The following is a 14,500-nucleotide window of genomic DNA, read 5'->3' as shown; positions in this document are numbered from 1 at the left end:
AAGGACATGTCCTGGTCAAAAATGACTCCAAGGTTCCTCACAGCGTTACTGGAGGCCAAGGTAATGCCATCCAGAGTAAGAATCTGCTTAGATACCATATATGATGATATTTGCTCTCCCTGAATCTTTACAGTATCGCCAAGCAAAATATTGTGAAACAATGCTCTACTCTAAACTGCCACTACTGTTCATTTTTATTAAATGGTAGCTGAATGTAACATATTTGTTCTTTATGTGGTATTGGCCTCAGTCAGCACTAACATGCATGTTCATTTAGTTATTATTTGAGTACAGTACAGGCACAAATGCCTAAGGTCAGTAACCATACGTGTTTATTGAACGGGTGAAGAGGATCTTAGAAGATTTAGAAGCAAGGACAGGTACAGGATGTGTTTGGAAAAGCTCCAACGGGGCTGCTTTTCTACTCCTCCGTAACCTTTGCAGAGGACTCAGCCAAAGCAATGATGTAATATTATCTGCAGGAGCATAATTAGCTTAATTTTTCAGACTTGAATGAATATGAATGTTTACCATTTTCTCAGAAAGACTATGAAGCTATGACTTGTGAGCTGATTATCTGGCGTGTGTCTTTCCGTGCAGACCGGGCTGGCTCAGTCGCTCTCTCTGTCTGAACACATGATCTTCTGCGGCTGTGCCGATGGAACGGTGCGAGCCTTCAGACCCGCTGACTTGCACTTTGTGTGCACGCTGCCGCGGCCGCACCCCCTCGGCTCTGACGTCTCCTCCATGACTGAGGCCAGGTGAGGAAGAGCTCAGGAGTAACTCGGCCTTTCTTTAGCACTGATCCACTGCAGGATCAAGTGAGCTCTATTAATAGAGCTTTCTGTCTCAAGCAGTGCAAGCCCGAGTCTCGTCTAAATGTTTCTTATTCTCGAGGATGTCGGATTTTTACAAAGAAAACATCTATTCCTGTTGTCCCAACCTTTCATTCCCACAGTCATCTGTTCAACGCCACAGCGGATGCCCGTTACCCAGACACCGTTGCCGTTACCTATGACCCCGTCAGCTGCCGGCTCAGCTGTGTATATAATGACCACAGCCTGTATGTGTGGGACGTGAGACATGTGCAGCGGGTGGGGAAGGTGCACTCTGCCCTCTTTCATCCCGCCTGTGTCTGGGACCTGGAGGTAAATGCATGCAGGAGGAAGTGAATTTATATAACCTCTTTAAAAGCTGTGAGATGTTCAGTGTGTTTCCTCAAGCCTCCTGGCTCAATAGGATTACAGCAGTACAACAGATTGGATTCTACCTATTGATTCGGTTAGTAATTTGCGGCACATTGGGGATCATTACACGAACAAAACTGGGAAACTTGGAGCTGTTGTGCTGTTGTACTGAACATTGTGCATCAGAATTTGGCAGCTTGAAACTGGTGATAACAGTCGATATAAGACAATTCACAGCATAGTGAAACTGCATTTCTAGAAATCTAACTTACAGCATTAATTGTTTTTTCAAATCGTGCTTTTTTTTACCCTCATCTAGTTTATTATTAACTGAACCTCCTCCTTTTGTCACTACTCCCCAGGTGTTTCCAGATGTTCCAGAAGAAGTGGCTTCTGGTTTGTCATCAGGCGCATTCCTCACTAGTTCAGCTGATAACACCGTGAGAGTGTGGCGCATGGACGACTGGACACAAACTCATTCTCCAAACATCCTGAGCCAAGTGAGGTTGACTTCCAAGATCCGTATTCTCTTCAGCTGTGTTTCAAGTACAGCTGTGAAGAGTTACTTTCTGTCTCCCTCATTTCTATAAAGGATCTTTTGAATATAATCTACATCGACGGGAACACCAGCACCTTGCTGGATTCAGAGTGTGTAACAAGTGCGAATTCAGAGGTCAAGTCGGGGGATGGACAGACAGCGGAAATCAGGACGGGCATCAGGACCATCTGTGTCAGCCCAGACGGCAAACACCTGGCATCTGGAGATCGCAATGGCATGCTGAGGTAGGACTAGAAGACTAAGGCTGAGGCTGATGACAGACTGACGTGACCTCTGTCCTAAAACTGTGATATTCTGCAGGGTTCATGACCTCAGCAGCATGAAGGAGATTCTTAAGGTGGAAGCCCATGATGCTGAGATCCTCAGCCTCGAATACAGTAAACCAGAAACAGGTCAGTGTGTGTGTGAGACTGTATTAGTTACTATAATGATGGCACGCTTGGAGAATATTTGCACATTGGCTGTGAATACAATAGGTGATTATGTGGTCTGATTTCTCTCAGGGCTGAAGCTGCTGGCCACAGCCAGCAGGGATCGTCTGATCCACGTCTTGGATGCAGAAGACGACTACAGTCTGGTGCAAACACTCGACGAACACTCTTCATCCATAACAGCCGTCCGCTTTGCTGGTGAGACACTTGAGAAGCTGTCAACATCTGACGGCTAATCTTTCCTTAATCCGACGCTTTCATCTCCGCTCAGCCCCACACAAAGTCCCTCTTTTATTTCACACGCCGCACGACTTGTTTCAATAATAAATGACGGTTACGTGTGTATTCAGGTGGAGTTTTGGTTGCTTGAGCAAAGCCTTTCAGTTGCACTTTGCTTTCTCTTCTTCAGCCGATATGAAATGTTTGCACCACTTACTGTCACGGTTTCAAATGTAGATTTTTGAAGAGGCACTAATCTACTGTCTCTGGACTTTTTCATGAACTGTAAAATTCTTTTACTGATAATAGTGGGTTAATATAAAATAGGCAGTTTGGGGCAAACTACTTTGAAAGCTTAGCTTTTAAGCTACCAATTACTTCATGCTGGAAGAAGCTGAACTGCAGAAATGCTGCCCTAGGGATGAGTCTAGCTGGGTTTGAGTTCCTCTGGTGTATTTCTGCATGGTGGTCATGTCTGCAAATGATGAGTCAGTGGGCAGAAAAAGGATAAGTATTTGGCCTACAGCTGTTTTCCATGTAGAGAAAGAAATGACGAGTTATGCACCGTATGGACAAAAAGTACTGGGCCACACCTCTTAATCTTTGAAATTCAAAGATTTTTTTTCAGTCCCATTAACCTGCTTTCAAAAACATTTATGAAAGAGCGGGTCATTTTAAACTGGTACTTTAATGGGATGCCACCACTGCAGCAAGTCAAAAAAAAATGTGTGTATTAATGGCTCTCACCCCTAAACACCACTTAAAGATACAGAGCGGGGTTTACCCAGTGTAGCAGAACATATTGCATAGAAGATGCCAGAACACTAAGCTAATCAATAACTGCAGAGCTCCAAACCTCTTCTGGCATTAACATCAGCACAAGAACTGTGTGCGCCGAGCTTTATGACATGGGTCTCCATGGTGGAGCAGCTCCTGTGGGTGTAATGTTTAGGTGATTTAGTCCATATAGCTTAAATTTCCGTCTCTAGTTCTGCATTATTTACGTGGAAGTGCAGGGATATCAGCTTTAGCTTTGTATCCATTTTGCAACAGACAAGATTGCTCAGCTAACCAGCTAACTTCTTAAACAACATGCAAAACCTTATCTTGGTAACATAAAAGTAAGTTTCATACTAAAAAGGTCAAAGTGTAATTGTATAATAAGCTGCTGTATAATATTAGGGTGTCTCTGTGGTCAGGTTTCAATTTTTTGAATGAAAAGATCATCTGGATGTCACATTTTCAGTGGCAGAAACGTTGCATCGCTCATGTGGCTTCTCAGTCTCAGCTGTCTGCAGGCTTCTCCAACCTCATAAACACTACATTTGCATAATGACTGACACCAGCACCACTGACTAACAATGGGCTGTGAGGTCAGTTTCATGATCATTAACATGCAAATTGTCACGACCATTGATCAATCTCCATGAGTGCTATTCACAGAGAGTTGGGGTATAGCTGTAATCACAGCACTGTAAAATAGTGAACAATGTACCCTTAGGCCCCCTCAGTTCACAGATGGCCGTTCCTTTTTCACGTAAATAGCCTCCTTGACTCCCCACTACTGTTCCTCCCTGTCCACTGACAGAGCGGCCACTGGCCTGTAGATGTAAATAGACTGTGGAGTCCTGGCCTGTGTTCTGCCATCCGCCTGGCCAGAGGTTGTTTCCATTGACTTTCAAATGTTGTCCATTACTGATAGGAATTTCACAGTCTAGGAAAGCTAACCTGTCATTTTTTACACCCTCCCTGGTGAACTGGATGTGTTTGTTCACTGAGTTAATGTGATCACTGAATTGTGGGACATCCTGAGATTTGATTTTCACCCAGGTGTTATCCACATATGTGAACCGATTACTCGGTGGTGTCCCAGGGTAGGATGGTAGAGTCCTCTTTTCTGCTTCCTCCATATACAAATCGGCCACAGTGGGTGAAACTGGGGAACCCACGGCGCCACCATGTTTCTGCCCTCAACACTGACACACTTGGTCGGTGTTGAGGGCAGGGTAATCCTCTCACACTTTTCACGCACAAATCATTTCTCCTACTGAAAACGTCCCGTCTAGATGAACAGAATCAACTTTCTGGGATTTCCTTGCCTGGATGATTGAACGTGCATGAAGACACGATGACTAAATGCTTTTGTTTTTTGTTCTTTAGCCAATGACAACAAGGTGAGAATGATCAGCTGTGGGGCAGACAAGAGCATCTATTTCCGCACAGCGCACAAGGTAACATCAGATGTTGGATATTACCCAACAAACACACGCAAAAGCATGAGTGACACAAAAAACTCCTGCCGAACGCCAATGTTAAAGCTAATGTATATGCAGGCTGCTAAATGCTAACAAGGTAGGAAACAGCCACCTCATTGTAGACTGGAAACAGTGAACCAGCTATTCTGACTTTGTCAAAGTACTGCCTGCGATATTCTTCTGAATAACTCATTCTGGCCACAAAGAGCTTTATTGCATTTGACTTATTTTTTTTCATTAATTCCTCTCATTTAGGTCACACTTATTGGCACAATGGTAACACAATCTGTTTAGCAATTCTAGAGCACAGACCACAAAAGGAGCGTTTGTGCTACAAGTTGTATAACTATGAAATACAAAAAAAGAGAGGAAAAAAAAGGAGGCGACATTCTTTTGCTCTGGAATTGCTTCTGGGTTAGCAGGCCACTTACAGCATTTTTCATAAACTTGAGACGGGATTTAGGCCACTGCAGTGACTCAGAACATTAAGTTGTTTTTTTGTTTTGTTTTTTCCGGAGCGCAGTAAACAAGGGCTTGTTAGTCTAAAGTGAACCTTCTCTTTGGCGCACAGACATTTATGGAGTGCTCATTTTAGAAAGTTGTTGTGACAGGTTTGTGCTCCGGCAGAGCAGAAATGAGCTTCTTCTGTGCCGTTTTCAAGGATGAGCTGCAAAGAGTACCCTTTTCTGACTATGTCTATATGATGATGATGATGATGATGGTAGTGATGCACAAAAGCTGATTCTCTGTGGTCTAAACCTTGACCTACCGGTATTCTAACTGCCAAACATGTTCAGTCTGTTTTCCCAACTCCATTATTGTACGCAACAACTAGCTGTATACCCACCTTTTAATATGCAGATATTGATCCTGAGTCAAGCTGATCTCTGCAGCCTTTGGAGACTTGGCTCAATGACTGTAAAGCTGCGCATATTTCTCTTTGCAGGTTATATTGAGTTCAGCACGCTCAGAATAAAAGTCACATCGTGCATTCTGCTAAAATACCCCTGATATTTTCCCTACCCTCCTCCAGCGCAGGCCTGACACTGTCTTGTTCTGTTTCACAGACCGACAAAGGAACAGAGTTCAGGCGTTCTCACCACATGGTGAGGAAGACCACGCTTTACGACATGGACGTAGACGCCTCCTGCAAGTACGCCGCTGTTGGCTGTCAGGACCGCTGCATCAGGTAAGCGAGGGCACGTGGCTTCAAAGATACACGAGCTTCGCTAGGAACGTGTTCTTTAAAGGCGCCGGGGCTTATCTCTTCCTTCTCTCTGCAGGATTTTCAACATCAGCAGCGGCAAACAGAAAAAACTCTATAAAGGATCTTTGAGTGAAGATGGAAGTCTGCTCAGGGTAACATTTTTCTCCACAGTTGAAACACCTTTTTTCTTTCTGTCTGTATATATATATATATATATACACACACATATAGAGAGAGAGATACTAAAAGGCTCTTTTGTGTTGGGTGTGGCAGGTTCAGATCGATCCCTCTGGTCAATACGTGGCCACCAGCTGCTCCGATAAAACCATCAGCATCTTTGACTTCTACACCGGGGAGTGTGTGGCCACTATGTTTGGACATTCTGGTAACGCAGCTATCACAGAATAAATCTAACCACAATGACAGAGAACAGAATGAGCGCTAACAAGCCTTTTTTTTCTTGTTTTTGTTTGGCAGAAATCGTCACTGGGATTAAGTTTACCAGCGATTGCCGGCATTTGATTTCTGTATCGGGAGATAGGTGAGAAACCGCCTCTCAGTGATGTCTTTGCACCCAGGCCGAAGCAATCTTCTGCCGCTGCAGCTGTAGGAAATGGCTGTGGAAATGTGTTTGCAGATGCTTCCGAGCTGAAATGAAATCTTGAATATTTAATGCTTTTATCTCCCCCAGCTGCATCTTTGTGTGGAGGCTGTCCCCGGAGCTGACAATCACCATGAGAGAGAGGCTGCACCAGCTCAGAGAAAACCCAAACACACCACCCAGCAAAACCTCCAGTCTCAGGTGACGACACCAGCACACCTCCACCTGTTAATTGAGTACATTCTTTCCGCGAACCCAGCGCCGATGATAAAGAGCCCACCTCAAGCGAATGTATTCCCTTCGCGTATAATGACATGGCAACACAGATAGAATATTCATCTTGTTGACTCTTTCGCTGTGTTACCCAGGCGTGAGGTGTACAGCGCTCCCGCTCTGGGGGGTCTGTCCTCTGACAGCGACCGTGAACACGAGGAGGACGACAGAGCGGCGAACGACGATGCCAATGACCCCGAAGACAACGCGACCCATTCTTCTTCCGCCAGCAGCCACGAAGAGGAGGACACAGGTACTGTGTGATAATTGATGACATGAATAAACATAGCGGTAACTGCTTTTGTTTTTTTTTAAATCAAGGAGGTCAAAAGGGTTTAGTAATAGGTAGACAATCCTCCACTGGTGCACTGCCCTGACATTCGGCTTCTTTGCAGAGTGCAGCAGAATCTGGAAAACAACCAAAATTGTTTTAAACTGACTTCCTCTATTAACTTTGTAATCTTTGTGCTCCTTCCTGCAACAGGAGGCTCAGATGAAGGACAGGACTGGGAGCTGACAAAGGTAGATGTTTGTTATGACTTTAAATAAAATAAATCATTTTGGACTATTCTAAGAAAGCACAACTTAAAGCATCCTAACATGCAGTATTTGCTTTTTGTTCCATTAAAGAAAACAAAAATGGAAAAAAAAAACCGCATCCCTGTGTGTTAATGATGCCATACAGTTTCTTCCATAGCAACAAATGTGATGGAAAGGGTGAATAATTGTACTGTGCTGTGTATAATGTATATTCCCAGCATGGAGTCATCAGCGAGTCCTCAAAGCGTCCCCGGAGGCGTTGGTCTCATCGTATGGGCTCATTGGAAGTGATGGTTAAATCCATGCTGGACCTGACGCAACTGGAAACCTTTGCTCTGAAGAAAAACCCCAGCTGCCCCCCACATGACAGAGAGAGGCAGAGCTCGCTCGGCCTCCAGGAGCCTGTGGTACGTTCTGTTTGTCTATAAATGGTAAATGGCCTGTATTTATATAGCGCTTTACTAGTCCCTAAGGACCCCAAAGCGCTTTACATATCCAGTCATCCACCCATTCACACACTGGTGATGGCAAGCTACATTGTAGCCACAGCCACCCTGGGGCGCACTGACAGAGGCGAGGCTGCCGGACACTGGCGCCACCGGGCCCTCTGGCCACCACCAGTAGGCAACAGGTGAAGTGTCTTGCCCAAGGACACAACGACCGAGACTGTCCAAGCCGGGGCTCGAACCGGCAACCTTCCGATTACAAGGCGAACTCCCAACTCTTGAGCCACGATCGGAGATATAGGAAGCTGCTTGTGTGGATCTGTGAGTGTATAATTGCACTGCCCGTTTTCTGCAGATGGGAGAGAGACCCAGGAGACATCAACCCTGGCCGGACGCCGACTGGCTGTCCTCGCACACTTCCAGGGACACCAAGGGGACAGATGTGCTCTATCCTGAGGAAAAGGAGGACGACACAAGTCCTCTGGACAGGTAAACCTCTGCCTGCTACGCATTGTTTTGCCCGACTGATTGCAATGCCACTGCAAGACAACAAAAGTCCTTTTCTATTCTCAGTTTGCTGTTTCTCTCTTTCTGCACCCCCCCTCCCCATTCCTCGTTGCTCCCACGCCGGTGATTCCGTTACATCAGCGATTACTGCAGGATGCAAGGACGAGGGATCCGTAGCGAGAGCCAGGACAGCCGCAGCCCAGACAGCGCTTGCTCTTTGGATTATGACAGCAGCGAGTCCAGCCCAGATCATATTTTGGATGGTAAGGTCTTACTCTGAATGCATGCAGCATTAAAAAAAAAGAGTCTTTTGTGCAAAAGCTCTGAACTCCAAAAAATCGTGTAAAGCACAGTGTCCAAAGTTGCACTTTTTCAGCAAGTAGCACATGACAGGAGACTGTCTGCTTTAGATGCATTCATGCTTATGCCCTGGTGAGAACATACATACATTATTTACATACTTTCATCAAGATTTTGCAGTTTTTCAACACAAAAACTAACACAAGAAGTCTAAACACCTTAAAAATATGTTACAACCCCCAGTATGTCTATCTCCACGCTGTAAGAGATTCTACAGAACTGAAATAAGCCACACAGTTCCCACAAATTTTAATAAATAATTAGGAACAAGAAGCAAAAGAAAACTAGGAAAAGTCTAACCATAAACCATCAGCAACACTAAACTGCTGCCACTCTGACCAGCCTGGTGTACATCCCTGTTACAGCCCTCAAAAACAGTCCCAGTTTCTCATATCGCCCCCTTGGGGAGATTAATTCCCCACATCTGATCTAAGCTAATCCAACATCAAAACTAAATGTAACAAAACTAAAAAAGAAAAATGCATAACATGAGCATAAACCACTCAACCTGCTGCTGCAGTCACAGGAATGTGAAGGGAGTGAGAGAATGGGCTTCCTGACCGCCCTCATAATCAGCTTTCCGTCCTTTTTCAGTCCATAAGGCCAGACCAGATGCTGCAGCATAACTGAGAGGTCTTTGTATATTTATAATGCTAAAAAAAATGTGAGCTTTCTTCACGTTGTGAGGTTTTTTCATGTTGCAGTACTCTCTGCCTGCCTGTGCTCAGTCTCAGGTTTTCTTTCTGAAGTGTGCCAAACGCAGGATTTAAAATCACGATTTAAAATGTCCAGGGGAGCTTTAAAATATCTCTTCAATGTACAGTGAAGCTCATACCTGCAGAGAGGGATTTGGGCGTGCAGAGAGACATGGATTTTATTTATTTATTTTATTTTATTTTATTTCGAGGCTCGATAAGAGAAATGTCAGATAAAACTACCAGGCTGGTTATTTCTTAAGGATTACAGAGTACCTGCTGCCCCCCTCCCTGTGTGTAAAAGCTGTATCAAGGCCACTGAAGACTTTGGTTTCTCTGTCATACTTGTGTCTCTGCTGCGTCTAATTTTGCTTTCGCTTTCAGATCCTGCAGAGGCAGAGTATCTGAGTGAGAACAACTCGGATGAGGAGAACGACGAGAAGGAGGTGGACGAGGAGCGAAGGGAAGGGGTGACGAGCATGGACGAGGCTCTCAGGACAATAACGGACAGTGGCGGATGCGATCGAGCGGATTTCCTCAAGCAGAACTTTGAGACGCTGTCGGAGGGCTGCACTACAGGTAACACAGAACACACAGGCAGGCGTGCTTTGAGCTTTAGGGAAATAACCTTATTCTCTTTGTTGTTGGGAGCCAGGGGCAGAAGATTGATACCCTTTTGATGTCTAGTTATGACTAATGTATAGCCTGTTTGTGGCTAACTCCTCCAGACATGGAGAAAAGAATTATTGCTTTATTTCCCAGACGTCTTTAAATGACCTCACGTGCAAATTCAGACACAGTCAACACTTATTATCCTCTCAGTCTCACTTCTACTTCCTGCCTCTGTCTCAATTGTCTTCCTTTTTGTTTTTTCTTGATGTCCATCCACAGCTGAGCAGAGCAGAGTCCCGAGGCTCAGTATGTCTTCACGCTTCCTGGCCGGAGGACATAATAACCGGTACTGCCTGACCACTTCAGACCAATGTGGATTCAACAGCTATAATTACAAACCCATGCGGACTCTCACACGCCGCTGTGTACTTTCCCTGTCTAGTCAAGCTGTCAGTTTAAAGTCACATTGTTAACCCTCTACGGGTGATTTTGTGCAGGAAATTGTTTTCTTTTTTTATTCTTGGAGGTGGAGATGTATAAGTGTAAACAGCTTCATATTTTGGGGGCTAAATGATGTCTAAGCTACTGTTAAAGAGGCGGCTCTCTGCAGAAGTCTCCAAATCCACCTACCAGCACATCTAAAGCTCGCTAATTCACATGGTATATCTTGTTTAAGCAGTGCAACCCCCTCCTGTTTAAAGTTTACGCTAACTGACTGCTGGATGAGGCTTCATATTGACTTTACAAACCTGAGAGTAATATCAATCTGCACATACATTAGGGGAATAATGTGTGTCTCATTTATCTGCTTCTCTTACCCGGTATTACCTTTCTGCGCAGAGACGTGCTTCTGTTTGCCAAAGCGAACGGGAAGGAACAAGGCGGCCGCTCCATTAAGCCCCCGGTGTCAAAAGTGCGGCCCTTGATGGAAGATGGCGTAAGCGGGAACGCAGAAAATAAGAGTCCCGTGTCCCCTGGGAAAGCTCAAGGGCCAAAGTAAGAAGAAAGCACATACATTAAGAGGCGTCATGGGGGTTTCATTTTTGAAGCAAAACCGGATCTGCGAAAAGCATAAAAGTCACTAAATGATTCTAAAAGATCAGTATGAACAACATGGGGGGATAGATGCTGTGTCACAAGGCTATGTCAGCACAACAGCAGACATTTCACTGTGCTTTATTCCTGCCAGTCATGTGACTAAAATACTCACGCGTGCCGTGAACAGATGGTAAAGTTGCTGTATCGCGTCTCAGCAGGGCTCAGGAGAGAAGCAGTCCACCCCAGAAGACGACGACCACAGGGTCCCACCTTTGGAGGTTTTCTAATCCTCCCCCCAAAGCTTCGCTGCTGCTGGACAGGACGACGTGCATCCAAAAATCGCGCTCTGCCCAGGACTTGGCCACGCGCTGTACGTTTGATCCGGTTTCAATTCACTCATTTATTTGTCTGTGGTTCCTGTAATGTTTGTGTCGGATTTTTCAGTGAACTACAGTAATTCCATCCGCTGGCAACTGTGAGAAAGTTAATCTGCCTCAAGAGTGTATTTAAACATAATTTGCATTGCTGACTTACAGTTTCTTTGAAATTTGCCAAATTAATCAGTGTATTTTCCCACATGAGTTGAAAGTAACTGCTTTGTAGTCTTCTGAATCAGTTCATAACACTTTAGCACGTGTAATTTAATTCTACTTTCTTAGAATTAGTCATATTAATCTTCTCACTGTCTTTTTCTGCAGCTCTTTCCTCCCCTCTGCCCTCTAGTGACCAGAGGGAGTTGCACAAGAGACCTCAGCAGCTTTTCCTCAATGAACCCTCTCCCAGACCTTCCTCGTGCTTTTCTTCACACTCCTCTGGGTCCCCACAGTCATCCCAGTCCCCACTTCCATGGGAGAGCCCTGAACTCAAGCCCCAGCACTCTTACATGAACGCCACTGCTAGCTCTGTGGCAAAAAACCGGTCCTCCTCTTTTGGAGATGCCATCCATATAATGACCCCGCCAGGATCCCCCTTTTTCTCCAAGAGGAGGAGGTCGTCTGTGGAGGTAGAAACTGAGCCTCCCGTGCTCGCCTCATGTCCTGTCCTGATTTTCCCATCGTCTGCGTCGTCAAAAGATTCCCTTCCACTATCAAACATTCCCTCCTTGACTCCACCTCATCCTACAGCCAGCCAGAACGTCCCTCCTTCTCGCATCCCACTTCCTAAGCAGCCGCTCAGCCCTCGACGCAGCCTGTGCCTGGAGGTGAAGCCAAGCTCAAGTTGGTCTGGAAATATCAGCAGGGCTTCTACTCCTACAACAGACCCCGGATGTCACCATAGAGCTACTCCCCTAAACAAACAAGGTCAGAACGCCGGCCAGCTGTGTACTTTTTGATGTCTCCACAGAGCTAAGGAGCTGATCGGCTAACTGTGTGCTTGAACGTGATTTTATCTTGTTATTTTCAGCATTAGGCAGGCACCTGTCTCTAAGTTTGGATTCCTCTTTGTCATGTTCCATGCCTGTGAAGCAGAAAAGGGACTCTGTTTCTGAGAGGTGAAGTTTTACATCACTTGTGAAGACTTTGCTAGATGTTTTTTAACAGTCGCACATCAAATTGCTAGTTATTTGCTTCATACACAATATGAGTTGGCTGCAGTAGTATTTGTTCATTGTATCTGTTCAGTTCTGGGTATCTTATATACAAGAATTAGTACTGCCACTGCAACTGACTTACATTTCTGGCTTTTATTCCCAGTGCCAAGGAGCCAGGTCAGGTGGCTGTAGCTAAAGAGTGCCCTCTGGTGCCTGAACAGGCCCACACATCAAGCCCACAGCCAGGTTTGTCCTCCCACGACTTCTTTAACCAAACCTCCTCTTATTTGTTGCTACGTCCCCTGATGTTTTTCAGTACTGCCTGTCAGTCTTATCTGTCTCATATTATCTGCCTGCTTCCAGTTAGACCTTTACAAGGACGACACATGACAGAACAACAAGTTTTAAATATCTGCTTTTTTTGTTACATTTGTTACATTTATATTTGTTACATTTTGTTACTTTCATTCCTTTAGCTTCTTTGTCTTCAGCCCTCTTCTCGCTTCCCTCTAATATCAAAATATGGATGATTTTCATAAAATTTGCACATTTGTACTTCCTGAAAAGGATGAAGGTTTTCCGTTATGGCCTCATGTTTGCACACCAGGTACTGTTTTCCATTATCTGGGGGAATTTGCAGGTGAATTTGAATATTACTTAGACTCTGCTGTGACGTCAAATACAAAGCCTCAGTTAATGGGCAGTGCAGAGTTTTCCTCACATTGCTCACTCGCTCAGTAAATAAAAGGTATCTAATAGTTTTAAAGTGCTCTGGTGAATCTTACAATAACTCCATCCCCTTCGTCATACTTCCCTCCCGGCTGTTCTCTGAATGATAAGCGCCTTTCAAAGGCCAGGAATTTCTTTTCGCTTCATTTCAATTTGAAAAACACAGAAACCTTAAATGGCATTAAGTGATAGCAGCTCTGTACCTGAAACTGTGTTTTGCTGGATGATATAAACTGTGAAATCAGTTTTCTTAGTTTACACTGTTACAGCTCTGCAGCTTTTTGCAGCAACCTCCTCACCTGTTTGTTTCTTTTCTGATAACAACTTTTCCCTCTTTCTTTCTTATATGCTCTTCAACCTTTTGCACAACGTTTACCGCTCTCCTACTTCGCTCGATAACAGCGCACGCTTGTGTTTGTGCTATTTGTGCTCCTGGGTTTGGTGCTGATTTTCTGCATGCTGTGCCGTACTTGAAATTCATTCTCTCTATCTCTCTCTGCAGATCGCTCAGTCACCTTGGAAACTTGTAGGCAGGTTGTTACCGACCTTCACAGCAGTCTGCGGAAAACTGTCATGTTATACACTACGGTCAGTGTGTGCGTCTGTGTATATGAATGCGTGAAAATGGTGGGTGGATGGAGAACTTGATAGAAAGCAGGAAACAGAGAGAGAATAAGACAAAGGGGAAAAGCAAACATCTATAATCTGATGAAGCGAAAGAAGAGATAAAGGCACTGCCCATCTGTGTGTGCCCCTGGCTGCCTGTTGACTGCATAAAAGACGTGTGTCTGGGCATTTTAAAGCCACCCATTTTAAAATTCTCAACATGGCTTTCACCTTGTTGTTTTTGCTTTGTTTTTGTTTTTTACATATAGTCAGAAGTGACCACATTTAAACAAGAGGGTGAACTGTTATCAGCTAATGCTAGGTAGCTTGGTTAGCATGCTAGCTTGGTTAGCCTGCCACCCAATCTATTATCCAACCAAGGGTTAGGGTATCAATAAAGTATCAATAAAGTGTAAGTGTGCACGCATGGATCCAGATACCTGCTGATTAGGGTTGAGTAATGAACACAGGAAATTGTAGAATTTAACTCACCTAAATCTTAGCAGGGACTTTTTGGATGGGATGCTAGTACAGTAAACTATACAGCAAGCCACACTGGAAGGTACACTATATAGATAACATTGGTCACAACCCTTAATTTTTGAATTCACGTGTTTTCAATCCCACTGCCACATGTGTATATAATCAAACACCTAGCCATGCAGTCTGCTTTTACAAACATTTGTGAGAAAAAAAGAGTTTCA

At 44.6% G+C, this 14,500-nt stretch overlaps 1 protein-coding gene across 1 annotated transcript in view; it reads left to right on the top strand.

The window, feature by feature from the left end:
• Positions 1–13,838, top strand: part of LOC102209315 (mitogen-activated protein kinase-binding protein 1-like) — a 22,446-nt gene extending 8,608 nt beyond the window's left edge. The window contains exons 8-32 of the mRNA XM_013908683.1: positions 601–761; positions 959–1,148; positions 1,550–1,687; positions 1,780–1,970; positions 2,047–2,138; positions 2,250–2,375; positions 4,557–4,627; positions 5,719–5,840; positions 5,935–6,010; positions 6,132–6,243; positions 6,336–6,399; positions 6,550–6,660; positions 6,828–6,985; positions 7,217–7,254; positions 7,491–7,679; positions 8,074–8,207; positions 8,367–8,488; positions 9,665–9,859; positions 10,172–10,362; positions 10,674–10,888; positions 11,146–11,300; positions 11,629–12,231; positions 12,335–12,422; positions 12,625–12,707; positions 13,693–13,838. Coding sequence (XP_013764137.1) covers positions 601–761; positions 959–1,148; positions 1,550–1,687; positions 1,780–1,970; positions 2,047–2,138; positions 2,250–2,375; positions 4,557–4,627; positions 5,719–5,840; positions 5,935–6,010; positions 6,132–6,243; positions 6,336–6,399; positions 6,550–6,660; positions 6,828–6,985; positions 7,217–7,254; positions 7,491–7,679; positions 8,074–8,207; positions 8,367–8,488; positions 9,665–9,859; positions 10,172–10,362; positions 10,674–10,888; positions 11,146–11,300; positions 11,629–12,231; positions 12,335–12,422; positions 12,625–12,707; positions 13,693–13,838 — 3,771 coding nt within the window. The remainder of the gene's footprint in view (positions 1–600; positions 762–958; positions 1,149–1,549; positions 1,688–1,779; positions 1,971–2,046; positions 2,139–2,249; positions 2,376–4,556; positions 4,628–5,718; positions 5,841–5,934; positions 6,011–6,131; positions 6,244–6,335; positions 6,400–6,549; positions 6,661–6,827; positions 6,986–7,216; positions 7,255–7,490; positions 7,680–8,073; positions 8,208–8,366; positions 8,489–9,664; positions 9,860–10,171; positions 10,363–10,673; positions 10,889–11,145; positions 11,301–11,628; positions 12,232–12,334; positions 12,423–12,624; positions 12,708–13,692) is intronic.
• The last annotated feature ends 662 nt before the right edge of the window (positions 13,839–14,500 follow it).

The sequence above is a fragment of the Pundamilia nyererei genome, unplaced genomic scaffold (assembly GCF_000239375.1).
Source record: "Pundamilia nyererei isolate P.nyererei 1_Seehausen unplaced genomic scaffold, PunNye1.0 scaffold00013, whole genome shotgun sequence".
In the NCBI taxonomy this organism is placed as follows: Eukaryota; Metazoa; Chordata; class Actinopteri; order Cichliformes; family Cichlidae; genus Pundamilia; species Pundamilia nyererei.
The sequence above is the reverse complement of the archived record's forward strand: the minus strand, read 5'-3'. Positions and strand labels throughout refer to the sequence as shown.